This window comes from Plecotus auritus (genome assembly GCF_963455305.1).
Source record: "Plecotus auritus genome assembly, chromosome: 5".
NCBI lineage: Eukaryota > Metazoa > Chordata > Mammalia > Chiroptera > Vespertilionidae > Plecotus > Plecotus auritus.
Genome location: NC_137776.1, coordinates 177,350,025 through 177,364,707, shown reverse-complemented (window position 1 = coordinate 177,364,707; position 14,683 = coordinate 177,350,025). Strand labels below are relative to the sequence as shown.

The 14,683-nt window shown below is 41.4% G+C and overlaps 1 protein-coding gene across 2 annotated transcripts in view; it reads left to right on the top strand.

Moving 5' to 3' along the window:
• The window catches only part of DENND1A (DENN domain containing 1A), a 479,039-nt gene that overhangs the window by 223,992 nt on the left and 240,364 nt on the right, over positions 1-14,683 (top strand). For both annotated transcript variants that reach the window (XM_080668038.1, XM_080668037.1), the window contains exons 6-8: positions 2,146-2,215; positions 4,840-4,920; positions 9,628-9,681. In XM_080668038.1, the coding sequence (XP_080524164.1) occupies positions 2,146-2,215; positions 4,840-4,920; positions 9,628-9,681 (205 nt within the window). The remainder of the gene's footprint in view (positions 1-2,145; positions 2,216-4,839; positions 4,921-9,627; positions 9,682-14,683) is intronic.

Sequence of the window (14,683 nt, the reverse complement as noted above, 5' to 3'; positions counted from 1 at the left end):
ACTTCCTTCATCCTCATAGCAGGACGGGGGCAGGGAGGCTGGAGGTTCGGCCCAAGTTATGCTGGTCAGTTGAACATAGTGGCCAAAACTGCTTCCATACATACCGAGTCCTAAATTATCAGGGAATCCAGCCTGCCCCACATCACTTCAAGTATTTCTAGAAGGAGTTCAACTTTTCTCTTATTTATATGAGGCAACAGTTTGCTTGCAAGGAAATACTTTCTCTTCTTGCTTTTTATAATCCTCCTTCCTGATTTTCAGCTCCTAGATTTAAATAGTGGTGTTTTTTTTCTTTCAGGAAAAAGAAATTTATAATCCTTGGTTGAGTTTGTTTACTAAGAGTTCCCTAATCTGGACAAGAGTTTTCTTCTGAGGGGATTTATTGTTTCTACTAGAATGGCTTTTAACTCAGCTGAGGTTTATTTAACAGACTAGGAAGGGAGAAATTTATCTCCTCCCTAATCCCTCTTGAATGTTTCCATCTCTCTGCCAAAGTGAATGCTGTGTAAAGTGGCAGCAGTGGTTTACTCTGTAATAGTCAATATGCAGCTGTCAGGGCTGATTGAAACATATTAACATAAGTGATAATGCTGTCCTAGAAGTGAAAAGTTAAGTTGCTTATCAGTATATTCTGATAAACTACTTAAATTTTACAGTAGCATGTGCTGGCTTCAGACAGACGTCAGTGATAGGGAGCTGTGCACTTTATCTGTCTCCTCGATTGCCCCTCACTTCATATATTACCCTCGGCGATGTGGCTGGTAATCTGTGCAGGGCGCTGATTTCCCTCCACCTGGCAGGACTGAGTCGAGCAGAGTCGGCGCTCCCCTCTGCGTCCAGCTCTATCAGCAACGGATGCTGTCAGCTCAGCAGGGCGGACCGGTGGGGTGGGCCAGCACTTAGTACAACACTTCTCACACAACACTTTGTTGCTTCGGAAAGTTTCTCATAGAGAATAAAGCCATTTAAATTAAGTGACAGAACTTCTTGGGAGTGGGGAATATATTTCAGCAGCAATTCTGAAGCACTAATGTGCCTTTGCTGTTAGTCTGTGTGCGTGGCCCTGGGAAGACAAGGTAAAGCAAGACGTGATCCTTCCTCCTTGCAGTCTGTTGAGAAGACAGACACACCATTGAATGTTGCATTGATGTGTGGAATGTTATAACAAGAGTAGGCACATGCCCAGAGCAGCATGAAAGAGGAAATCACTAAAAATCAGTCTGAGGGTGAGTGTGAGAACCGGGCCCTCTGCTGAGGGCCAGGCCTCCCTTTGACCTTCCATGGAGGTCAGAGGGAGAAAAGGGCCAAGTCTAGACAAGCAGAGGCAGGCTTGAGGCTGCCTGCACATGCTCAGAGTGAGGCTGCAGTGAGAGGACGTTTGTGAGGAAGTCGAGAGAAGACAACAAGAGAGGCAATCAAGGGCCTGACAGTGGAGAGACTCAAACACCATCCTAAGAAATCCTGCAGCCGTGGGATGACTGCAGGAATTTAATCCAGTGTGCCACTTAGACTTGCATTTTAGAAAGACCATTCTAAGCAATATTCTAAGAGGATGGACTATGGTTAGGTGCATGCTGTTCTCAGAGTAAAGGGACATGGTAGCCAAGACCTGGTGGAGGGCCGTGGGGATGGAGAGTTAGTGCTCATCCCACAATAAATACAGTGAGTAATAGAATGTTTGGTGTAACAAGATGAGTGGTTTCGGGCTCATGGGGCCTCTGGGACACCTTGCAGCTGCCAGCAGTGGAAGTGCTGCATGTGTGTGTGGCTGTGTGTGTCTAATCATGAGAAACTTGAATAGAAGATTTCCTGGAAAGGGTGGGTGTGGTGGGAGAGGCCTGGGGGCTACTCAGAGTTAGTTCCTGATTGCAGAGTCTGCTTTGAATGTCTTCTCTATGAACCTGTTCTAGCTCTGAGGCATAGGAATAATTTATAATGAACATTCAATCCTCCGTCTTATCCAGGCAGTTTTTTAAAATCCCAGAAATAATTAGCATTTCACCAGTCTGGGTTTCCAGCACAGACTATGACAGCAAGACTCTTTAGGATGTAGAGAAAAACTGAAGTGTACCAGTCTTGAATTCACTCCTGGTTAAAGTTTTGACCTGCATACTAATATTTCATGTGTTTTCTCTTCTTCCCCAGCTATCTCCCATGGTTCGAAGTATTTTATAAACTACTTAACATCTTGGCAGATTACACGACAAAAGGACAGGTATTTGTCTTCTATTCTTTTTAACGAGTAAACTTTAACTTTTATGATTATAAAAGTAATATATGCTCTATATTTCACCAAATCGTTTACCAAAAATGTAATGCATGCTCATTATAGAAAGTTTGGGAAATTCAGAAAGTAATAGGAGGGAAGAGAAAACCACTCCTACATGTTCATACTCTGCGTCTACCCCCAAGTGTCACTAGCATCTTGGGATGTTTTCTTCCTTTACTTTTTGAGTTCAATATTTAATAAATAGATCCTTAGCATTCAGAGTTAATATTCATATTATCTAATGGTCCCAAGCAACCCTGAAAGTTTATGACAGGTATTGTTATAATTTTGCTGAGGCACAAATCTGAATTGCTCATATCATGCTGCAAAGCTGGGATTTGTGAGTGAAACACAGAACGGGCCAGTTGACCTAGCCAGTTGTCCGCGTTCCCATTTTAATAACACTTTGTTGTGCTTTTACCATATTTTTCTTAAGGGTCTGAATATTGGTTAAAAAGCTCAGCTATACCTTACCATGCTTTTGGAAGAAACAATATGCTAAGTATCTTCCATGGATGGCAAGGGTCAGCTGGAGCTGTATTTAGACTTCTTCAGTTCACATTTTACCACATTTTCACCAGGTACCCTAATAACCGAAGCATTTCCCCCATGCTAGTAAAATTGTTGTAAACATTTTTCATGGCTGTGCATAGCATTATATCATGAACTTTGATTTACTGAAACATTTCTCTATTGTTGGGAATTATTATTTGGGATTTTTTTTATTATTATAATTACAGCCATTAGTATCTTTGAGCATAAAGTGTTTTCTTCATTTTAGATTGTTTCCTTAAGAGTAGAATCTCAGATGGGCCTTTGTAAGGTCAGTGGACATAAGCATTTTTAGAACATTTGCTAAACTGCTTTCCAAAAGAACTGTGCTGTTTTCTTTAAAAATACCCTTTACTAGCAGAGTGCCTGAGTCACCCTACTCTCGCCAGTATTTGTGAAATCCATTGCTTATTTAACAAGTGAACGAGTCTCATTGTTTTAATTGTATTTCTTTGATTTTTAGTGAGTTGAATATTTGTCCATATGTCTAACTTCCTATATTTTCCTTTTTGTAAATGGCCTAAGTTTTTAAATTAAAGTGATACATTATTATTAAATGATAGAGACATTTTCCCTCTCATACTTTCTATAGGACATTAGTTCTGAGAAATATCCCTTAAAAAAATACCATAGTAATATTGGGGTTAGGGGAATCTGAATCAATAGAAAACAGACAATTGAGGGTTAGTCTATAAAATGACTGGTCTCACTGTCAGGTTCATACAAATTAGGAACGATAGGAACTGTTCCAGACTGATAAAGACTAGAGAGTCATAACTAAAGGCAGTTTGTGATTCTGAACTGGATTATTTTGCTATGATTGGCACATTTGACAAAACTTGATGGGCTCCAAGGATTAGATGGTAATGTATCAATGTTAATTTCCTGATTTTGATGATTAATTGTGGTTATGTACAGGAGTGTTCTTTTGTATTTCTGGGTAATGGAGTAGAATCACTCTCAAATAGTTCAGAAACTAAAAAAAAAATTTTGTACTGTCCTACAACTATTCTTTAAATTCAAAATTGTTTCAGAACAAAATTAAACATGTTGATGCATGCATTTATACATTTCTCTCCTTTGTGAGAAACTTGAGTATTTTATCAGTTCAGATTGAAACAGGCTTTTAATCTGAACTCAACCTCTTTTACTTTCCTTGAAATTCACTACCAAAATCAGCTACCACGCAATAGAGAGGGCTCTGCTCCTGGCTGAGCAAGTTACTAACTAACTGACGGATTTGAGCCAAGTGGCTTCACCCTTCAGAGCCTCAGTTTTTCAGTCTGTAAAGTGGGGTGGTTGTGAGGATCATATAGGTTTTAAAAAAGGATACAAATGTGAGCTTATTACTGTTATATTAACTGAGAGTGCCACAGTATGGGAGAAATGGCTTTGGGATAATTCTGTAAGCAGTGTTCTTTTGAGCATTTTAAAGGTGACTCTGTTTTCAGTCGAATAATTTGCACTGCTTTGTATTTAATTTCACTAATTAAAATGCACAGCCATCATCCTATCTTGCATGCTGTTGTACGTAGTTCATTTTTAACTTTCCATAATTGGAGACTGCCATGTGTACCCAGTGAACACTCAATAAAATTAATTGAGGGTAATGATGATGAAGACAAGATCTATAGTGTCATCGTTATTTCTCCCCACCACCCCCGACCTGTAAGCAAGGATTGTTTGCATTTAAAAGTTGTTGCTATGGAGTTGAGAGGATAGATTTGCTGAGAGCTTATGGTACACAATCCATAAAAGGCGGTCATGGTAGGTGTCTCACTGAGTAGAAAATGTCAAACTTGGTGTGGGAGGATCTAGTTGGCACTTATATTGAACCATAAGCAGTGTCTTTTGTCCAACCCTCCTTAAATATCAAACCTGTTTCCGTCCTGGGGCCAGTACCTCCCAGCCCCTCAGTCATGAGGAGCCCCAGCTTAGTGTGTGCCCAGGCCTCCCTGCAGGTCTCTGACTAAGGGCTCAGCCTTGATTTGGTTACTGAGGCCTTTTATTTCTTTCAGGAGAGTCAGTGGAACGAGCTTCTGGAAACTCTGCACAAACTTCCCATCCCTGACCCAGGAGTTTCTGTTCATCTCAGCGTGGTAAGTGGGCAGAACATCAGCCATCACTGAATAACCATTTCACTATTAACAGCAAGAAGGAATTAGCCGAAAAGCGTCGTCTTTTGTTATCTGCACCTTCCACACCCTAACCCCGAGTTCTCTGAGACCTCTGGGCTCAAGGCAGGCCAGGGAGTTGTATTTCTTCCTTTCTCTGGGATTCCATGAGCAATGGGTCCCAAATGTCCTCAGATCCTCACTTCCTGGCTGTCATCCCATCACTAGCATCTCCTGGCCTGCCTCACGTTTTGCCCCCCAGCATTGCTGTGAATGTCCCTTTGCTGAAGCCTATCTTGCTGCCCTCTGAGCCTTCAACACCACTTCTCCCCTATTTACTAGGGTACGCCATAGTCATCCTTCAGAACTCAACTCGGATTTAATTCCAAGAAATCCTCCTCAATACGCACCAGGCTTGAAGATTTTCTTTTTTTGTCCCAAGAATCTTGTACACTTAGCAGTACTTAGTCATGCCGCGTTGGACTATCTGTTTTCCTATCCCCCCATGGACTGTAGGTCCCTGAGGACAGGGATAGAGAGTGCCTGGCATAGTTCCTGGCCTACACTAATAACTTCTTTGAGCTCTTTTATGTACATGCTGCATGTTCTGTGGTGTGCTAGGGTGGAAAATCCTCTGAACTACAAATTGGGAGATTTTACTCCTCATTGTAGATTTGCCCATGATCTGAGTCTTATGTGTGCTTCCATATTTCAGTTACTAGAATCTTCCAGTTCCCTGGGTCAAACCCTTGTCACCACCTCATTAGTATTCTCAGATGGACATGCTTTGGCCAGCTGTTGATTATACAGGGGCTATTTTCCTTATGTTGTGGGGTCTGAACGTTTAAAATGTTTTGTCTTTCAGCTTCACTAGAACCAGGTACAATATTGGTCTTCAGTGGTTATTATCTTGGTATTTGCCCTCTTAAAATGGACATATCTCATAGGGGTTTGGTTTTTTCGTGATGATCAAATTGAAAGCATTATTATTACCAATATCTAATAATATATTATTTACTAAGTTCCTAATATATGCCAAGTATTCCTCTCTAATGTTCACAACAATTACAAGTAGATATTAGCATTCTCATTTCATTGATGAGGCTTAGAGAGGAAAATGTACTTGCCTATCCAAAGTTATGTGGTTAATTGTGAGAAGGTTGGGGTTTTCAAATCCAGGGTTAACCTTCCAAGCCTATGTTGTTTCCACTAGGTCAGTGGTTGGCAATCTGCGGCTCGCGAGCTACGTGCGGCTCGCGAGCCGCGGTTTGCTGCTCTGTTGACTAATGAGTTTGCTGACCACTGCACTAGGCCATAGGTTTTGAAAGAAAGGGAGAAAGAAGGAAGGAAAAAGGGAATTAGTAGAGGTTTTTACTCACTTTAATAGAGCATGGGAAGGAAAGGAACCTTGTTGCAGAAATTCATGTAAGGAAGACTGATGGGAAGATGAAGGAATGAGCTTTAAACCTGCCTCACTAATCGCCGCACAGCTAAGCCACCTTTGCCTTTGCCGCTGTCCCTTTTTCTAAACAGCTTGATCTCACCACTTCAGTCTGTAATGACATCCGACAGGTAGCTGTGGAATAGTCTGGCTGGGTCACCAGATGCTGGGGAAGAAGGGCCACTCCTTCCCCTGAGTGGCTGCCAGGCCTCAAGGACAAACCATTGCAGAGGCAGGAGAAACTGCAGGGAGGGTGCAGCTGTTTCATGCCAGTGGTTTCTAGGAATGTTTTTGACCTCTGGTCGCAGCATTTCATGGGCGATGGAGCAAGACAGAATCTCAAAGGACAGCTTGGTGACTACTTGTTTTGGGAACTGCATTGGCTCACTAGTTACAATCCATTGCGTCTGTAAAGGCAGATTTTTTTTTCTTTCTTGTTCACAAGGAATTCCTTTCTCCATGTGGTATTTCTGATTTTGAAGCACTCATTTCATCTAGATCAGAAAGCCTGAATTGTTGATAAAATGGCAATCCTGGATATTTTTTTGCTTTAGTCACAAGAAAATATTTCTGTGTGTCTGATACAGGTGATTGAGAAAAATGGAAATGTAAACTAGCAGTCAAGAGCAATAATCATGATTTTCTATTAAAAGGCCATTTATGGAATTCTAGACATTTCACATATATAACATTATTCCTCACAACAGTTGTGAAGTAGATATTATGACTCAAAAACTGAGGCTGTTAAGTGAAGTTGCTAAAAATCATATAGCTGTTAAGAGCCAGCTCTGCGGTCCCTGTTCTTTCCCCTTCACTGTGCCAACTATTACTTTATGACTCTAGCCCCTTGTGGACATCCATTACTGAACATTTCCTGGGACTCCCTTCTAGCCATTTGGAATTAGAAGTTGGTGAATTTGGTGTCAAATTTAACCTTGTATTTTACTTTCACTATTTTAATCCTTATTGTTAGTTGTTGACTAGTTTCCATGCTGCACAATCTCAGTTGTAATACTTTATAGGTGATATTTTGGCACAAACACACAGACTTTGGAATAATGCATTGTGGAGTTGTTTGTTTGTTTGTTTGTTTTTTAAGTTATCTTTCTATAATTTGTTTTTACTTTTTAGTTTATTATTTTAATTCAGGTGACTTTAGCTACAATTTGCATTTAAAAAGCACAGGTTAAAACAGCCTGTTGTAGTGGAAAGAGCACAGCTCTAATTATCCAGACCTGGTTTCAGTACTGGTTCTGTCACCTACAAGCCACATAACCTTCACAAGTTACTTTCAGCTCCCTAAGCCTTAATTTACCCATTTGCAATGTGAAGATAATTTCTATCTTAAAATTTGTTATGGAAATTAGAGGTAATATTTCTAAAGTACTTGGCATAAAGCTTGCAATGTAGCAGGCATTAAATAAATGTCTGTTAAATATTAGACCAACAGCTCATAGTATTATTGTTGTCATTGTCATTTCAGTTGTCCCCTGTGCCTTTCATTTCAGGAAGGCTATCCAACTCATTTTTTTAGAGACACACTTATTTTGCAATTACCCAAAAATGGTGGGTCAGGAGGACTTCCTTAAATGTCACTTGGGGGTCCAGGTTTGAACTTAGGCCATGGTTAAGCCGACCTTCTCTGCATGTGACCTTTCCTGGCCTTTGCATAGTCCCCTCCTTAATTGATCAGCACTGGGCTCTCTTCATTCCTGCTTGCCATTGTCCTCTGAGTCTTTCGTAGCACAGAGGAGGTATCATTAGTTCAGTCTGTTGTCATTTAACTCAGGGACACACTCTTGTTACACACATAGCGATGCCTCCTTGAAAGTTCTTTGAACTGGTCAAGTTTTCAACTCCACTGAGCTGGAGATTGCACTAGAAGTCATGAGGCTTATTGGCAGAGCATACATAGCGAAGAGAAATCCTCCATTCTTAACCCCTGGAATAGTCTCAGTGCAGCTATCCTTCAGCTGGAGCTGTCCTTAACATCACTTGGGCCTTCGGGCAGATTTTGCCCATAGCCTATAGATGGATATAATCTCAGATGCTGAAATGAAATGGCAGGTTTGGTTGGTAAAGACCATTGTTGAGTGAACCTTGTGATATCTGGTCCCTAGAGTCCACTTGCCTCATTGAACAATAAATTATGAAGCCTGCAGCATTCTTATGTTCAGAAACCTGCAAACATTGTATGGGAATTTAGCCTTTAACCCCTTTGAGCTGTTCACTTGTATCTCCCAAAGTAGTTCATCCTATCTAATAAAGAGGGAATGTGCAAATTGACAGTCACGCCATAACAAAATGGCTGCACCCACAGCAGAGGTGGGGATCCCGTAACACAAGATGGCTGCGCCCACAGCGGAGGCCGAGTTCCCGTAACAAGCCTAAACGAGCAATCAGCAGGGACCTGAGGCTGCGTGGTGCTGGTCTGGGGCAGGGGACCTGAGGCTGTGCCCCCTGCCTGGTGGGGCTTGACAGGGGACCTCAGGCCGTGCCCCACGCCCTGGTGCCGGGCTGTGGGACCTGAGGCTGTGCCCCCCGCCTGGCAGGGCTTGACAGGGAACCTCAGGCCATGCCCCCCGCCCAGCGGGGCTAGATGCGGGACCTCAGGGCGCACCCCCTGGCCCGGGCCAGGGGACCTCAAAGCACGCCCCCCCTGGCCCGGGCCGGGGGACCTCAGGCTGCGACCCCCACCCTGGTGCTGGGCCAGGCGACCTGAGGCTGCGCCCCCCACCTGGTGGGGCTTGACAGGGGTGGGGCCGGCTGGGTCTGGATCTAGCCCAATGGGGTTGGGGCCGGCTGGGTCTGGGTCTCGTGCGATTTCGAGGTGCATGTGGGTGGGCGGGGACTTGACTCTGGTTCCCGTGGCGTGCCCCAGACTCTGACAGGAGGAAGATTTTCATATACATTTTACTAATTTTCTTTCACATCTGACACTTCTATTATAGAGAAAGGGCAAATAGCAATATTAAAATATTTCCTCTAATTAATTCCCTTTTGTTCACAAATTTCATGCACCAGGTCACTAGTCTCTTTTAGAAAAGAACTCCATCTACCAAACCGATGATTTAATGCATCTGCCTTTAATCCAGTGTTATCCAAAGAAAAGATTCCATAGACATTTCCAGTGAGTGAAGTGGCTTCCACATCTGAGTAAAAAATTATCTTCAAATCATGTACCTAACCTCTGAATAATGTGCTTGTTGCTTATTTTTGCAAAAATAAATAGGTTTACTTTTCTTTTCCAGCATTCTTATTTTAATGTGCCTGATACCAGAGAACTTCCCAGCATACCTGAGAATGTGAGTACATGGGAGATAAATTTTTGTTTTTTGTAACTTACTTTTAAAAGAAAATAAAAGGATATATTTTCCCACTATAAAATAATGCATTATAAAGGCAAAAACAATAGAGAATATTTGAAAAGTTTAAAAACAAGGAGGGATTATTATTCATATTTCTCAAAGGCAATCACCTATTAACATGTTGATGTCTCATTCTAGTCTTTTTAGAATGTATTTTTTATATAGTTAAGATCACCTATTACATAAGCATTTTTCCATTTCATTTATAAGAATCATTTTTTATGGCTGCATATTATTCCATTTGCAATTTCCTCACTGTTGTGCATTTAGGTGACTTTGAGATTTTGCTGTTGTAAGTAAAATGTTTCCATATAAAGATTTCTTGAGTAGGGTAAATTTACTCAAGTAGAATTATACTTCTACTATATTTCTATATTCACTTTTAAGAGAGTAAAACAAAGCATTTGTGAGGATAAGTATAAGGACTCCCAGCCCCACTTCTTAAGGCCTTAAAAGCAGTGAACTTGAACCTGAGGGAGCAGAGGTTAATTTTTGCATTCTGACAGGCTATGACATACCAAGACTAGCCTTAAGACACATTTTCAAAATGCTTTACTCAGATTATAAATAGTGCTATGTAGAATTAAATATAAAATCACCACCACTTAGGCACTTGATTAATGTTTAATTGTGGCAAAATGTACATAAAATAAAATTTATCATTTTAACCATCCTTAAGTGTATATTTTGTTGGTGTAAATACATTCATATTGTTGTGCAACCATTACCAATATCTACCTCTTGCACCTTATCATTTTTCCAACCGAAACTCTGTACCCATTAAACAATCCATTAAACAACAACTCTCCACTCCCTGCTTCGTCCCAAGCCCCTGGCAAATACTATTCTGTCTCATGAATTTGACTACCCTAGGTACCTCATCTAAGTAGAATCATACAATATTTATCTTTTTGTCTTTAGCTTATTTCACTTTGCATAATGCCTTTGTGGTTCGTTCACATTGCAGCATGTGTCAGAATTTCCTTCTTTTATAAGCTTGAGTAATAATCCATTGTATTTATATCACATCCTACATTTTGCTTATCCATCAATGGACACTTGGGTTGTTTCTACCTTTTGGCTATTGTGAATAATGCCACTATGCATATTGGTGTACAAACATCTGCTTAAGTCCCTATTTTCAATTCTGTGGGGTATATACTTGATTACTTCTTTAAATTACTGGAATAAGTGGTATATATTTCTCCATAATTACTACAGATTCACAGGAAGGAAATTGTTTTAAATGTTGTCCATAGAGCAGACAAATTATAAATGTTAAGTAATCAAGTTTAATTAGTGAAGTTTTGTTATTGTTGAGAATGAATCAGAGGCCTGGCTACTTGGGGTTCTTGGGGTGTAAGGCTCTTAAATATCAATATCAGAATCTTCTATTTTTGGACTAGTCAGTTTTCTCATGCTGGAGAGTGTAAATTCAATTACCAATGTTCTGGAAGCTGAGTGGGGAAAGTGTGGGTCATGGCATTTCTACATTTAGTGTATATAACTTTATTTAACACCCCATTTTTTATTTAATGCCTTATCCCCTGTTTTCAGCTATGCCTGGTGTCGCCCAAGCCTTTATGGTTTAGTTCCTTTAAAAAGTACATATTTATTCTTCCAGAGGGATGCTGGAAGGCCACTTGACTATCTGAGTGAGCTGGGAAAGGAGAATCTTGGAATCAAATTATTCTTAATTTTATTGGCACCCTTCCCCTAGCTTTCAGAGGTCTGGTGTCTCGATTCCAGAACCTTTTTGGAGTTCTTTGGTGTGAGTTGGCCTTGATGCTTGCTGCCCTATTCCCTGGCCCCAGCCTTAGTGTTGATACTTTTCTAGGCCACCAAGTCAGTCTCCTTAAGTTTTCAACCTCAGTTGGCACTCTTGACAGCTTGGGCCAAATAATTTTATTATTTTTATTTATTTTTCTATTGTTCTTAGAGAGAGAGAAAGAGAGGGAGAGAGAGAAACATCGATGTGAGAGCAAAATATCCATCAACTGCCTCTTGCATGCCCCTCTCCCCCTACCAGGGATTGAACCCACGACATGAGCATGTGCCCTGACTGGAAATCGAACCCTGGATGACACCCAACCAACCAAGCCACACCCAGCCAAGACAGGCATATAATTTTTTATTGTGTGGCATTGCCCTTGTACATTTGGGGATGTTTAGCAGCATTTTTGGGCTCTGCCTACTATATGATGAGAGCACACCCCTCAGCTATAACAACCAAAAATGTCCCCAGATATTGCCAAATGTCCCCTGGGGGCAAATGACCCAAGTTGAGAACCATTTCTTCAGTAACATCTGTTTTCTGGCTTCCCAAAACTTGACATCTTTCTTCCATTACTGTCTTTTCTCTAATGGGGTGTGTGTGTGTGTGTGTGTGTGTGTGTGTGTGTGTGTGTAGGGGGAGGGGTATGTCTTTTAAAATTATTTTACTGTGACTTTTCAGGGATAGGAGGGCACATGGTATCATGTGAGAGAAAAGACAAATATCTACCATATTTTACTGAAAATCCCCACAGTATTTTAACTATGCTTCTCCTACTAATAGACATTTAGATTGTTTCTAATGTTTTGTTGTTATAAATAACTAGAAGCTGGGTGCACAAAATTCGTGCACAGGGCAGGTGTCCCTAAGCCCGGGCTGCACCCTCTCCAATCTGGGACCCCATAGGGATCAGGCCTAAACTGGCAGTCGGACATCCCTCTCACAGTCTGGGACTGCTGGCTCCTGACTGCTCGCCTGCCAGCCTGGTCGCCCGCTAACTGCTCCCCTGCCGGCCTGATTGCCCCCAACTGCCCTCCCCTGCCCGCCCGATTGCCCCCAACTGCCCTCCCTTGCCAGCACAGTCGCCCCCAACTGCCCACAACGGCCATCTTGTGGCAGCCATCTTGTGTCGACATTGCACAAGGGCGTGACACCACCTAGGCTTTTATTATATAGGATGTTAGAGTAACAACTATTGCCCAGATTAGGTTTTTCTTTAATTTTTTTAATTTTAAGGACTGAGAAAATTTAAAGCACCTGAAAATTCTGATAACTTATTACTTTTCAAAACCACAATTACTGAGATTAGAAATAGCTTAGAGAAAAAACAGCAACAACCCTGTCTTTTTCATAGCCCCACCTCCAATTCCTGTCTGTACTGTATGCCACCTCCCCTGTCCCCACCACTTTAAAAAATTTGCATTCTCTTTGCTGTTTTTGCCACTAATGAACCAATTCCCAGTGCATGACCCATTGTCCATTAAATCCTCCTTTGCAAACCGTAAAAGGCTGGCCTTGTTTATTTCTAAGCAGGAATAAAGACAGTCTGCCAGAGTTCTAACATACATGGTCCCATTTAAATCCTTCCAGCTTCTCTGTGAGAGGTAGAAGTGAGCCCCATTGTACATATAGGGTCCCCGGGCTCACAGACCTGAGTTTACTAGCCCAAGGCCTGCTCCTAAGTAGGGTTCAGTGACCTAGGTTTGTTAGAACCAAAGCATTTTATTTCCATTATACCCACCCATCTGGCCTCCCTACAGTTGACTTTTGATATTCATGAGGAAAAAGGAAACAAAATGATTTTTCGTAGCTCAAATATGAAATGAAGCAGGCGAGCTTTTTGTCTAAGGAGAATTTAAACTTTTGTAGGACCAATTTGTGTGATTTTTTATATAGAGTCACTATTGAGCTCTAGCCATGTTGAAATTTGCATTTTAATCTCTTGGTGATTTTTCAAGGATTAATTTAAAATGACTAAATTGCTGCATTGCAAATTGAAACAAGCAATAACAGTGGGGTTGTTAATACGATGCAGTATGCTGTAGTGGAAAGAACATGAGTTTTGGAGACAGCCAGACACTGGGCTCCGCCACTCTGGGACCTTGGGCTCCTTACCTCTATTCTCTGAGCCTTGGTATTCTTATCCAATAAAGAAAAATGGGAGGAACAAATGAAGTATTAAATGTAAAATTCCAAGTTCAGTGCCTGGTACAACATGATGCTGCTTTTGAGACTTCTTTTCTTTCCCTTCTTTCCTTGGCTTTCCTGGAATTCTTGAGATCTGAGTTGTGGCTAAGGGCTAGAGAGCATTACTTCTTATAGCTTGTGTTTTCTAGGTTTTTGCTGACATTCTTATTTGTGAAGACCAGTGCTTTTCCTCTCATGAAGTGTGTATTTGGCCACAAAAGTCTCTTAGCAGGCACCATTGACACCAGAATTTGTGAAGCTTGGGAATGGTGTAGGGAATGGAGTCTAGGACTTCAGTGCCTGTAATATGGGGAGGTGGCTGTAAACACTGATTGATTATCTTCTCCAAGGGACATAATGAACTTCAGCGACTAAGCAAAGAAAACGGTAAAAGGACTTTGGAATATGGAACTTGATTCTGTCTTCAGACGATCATATTCTTCTGGACGCTTCAGAAAAAAGGTTCATAAGAAATTGAGCTCATACCCACTATGGGTCAGATCAGACACAGTGTGTTATACCATGAAACCTTCACAGCAGCCAAGTGGTGTGGTTGTTCTTCCAGAAAAGCTTTGAAGAGAAAATGAAGCTCAGAGAAGAAAGTTGCCGCTAGTCATCCAGCCTTAAATGCTAAAACCAGGATTCACACTCAGTCAGTCTGATCCCAGCACTGAGATGCTATTGGGTCCTGGGCTTCCCGCTCCCGGTCCTAGTTCCCTATACCCTTCTAAGAAATCACTCATCATAAGTGTAAGTAATTATGCAAATCTCTGTTCAATATCCTCTCTCCTTCCTGAGGACAGACATCAGGATTTTTCCATCACTGTGTCTCCATAATTAGCACTGAACATAGAACACAGTAAATGCTCATATATATTTATGGAATGAATGAATGAATGAATGAATGAATGAACAATGCAGCCACCCTCAGGAGAAGGAAAAATAATAGTTTCTCCTGGCTTTGGGGCCATTGTGTCT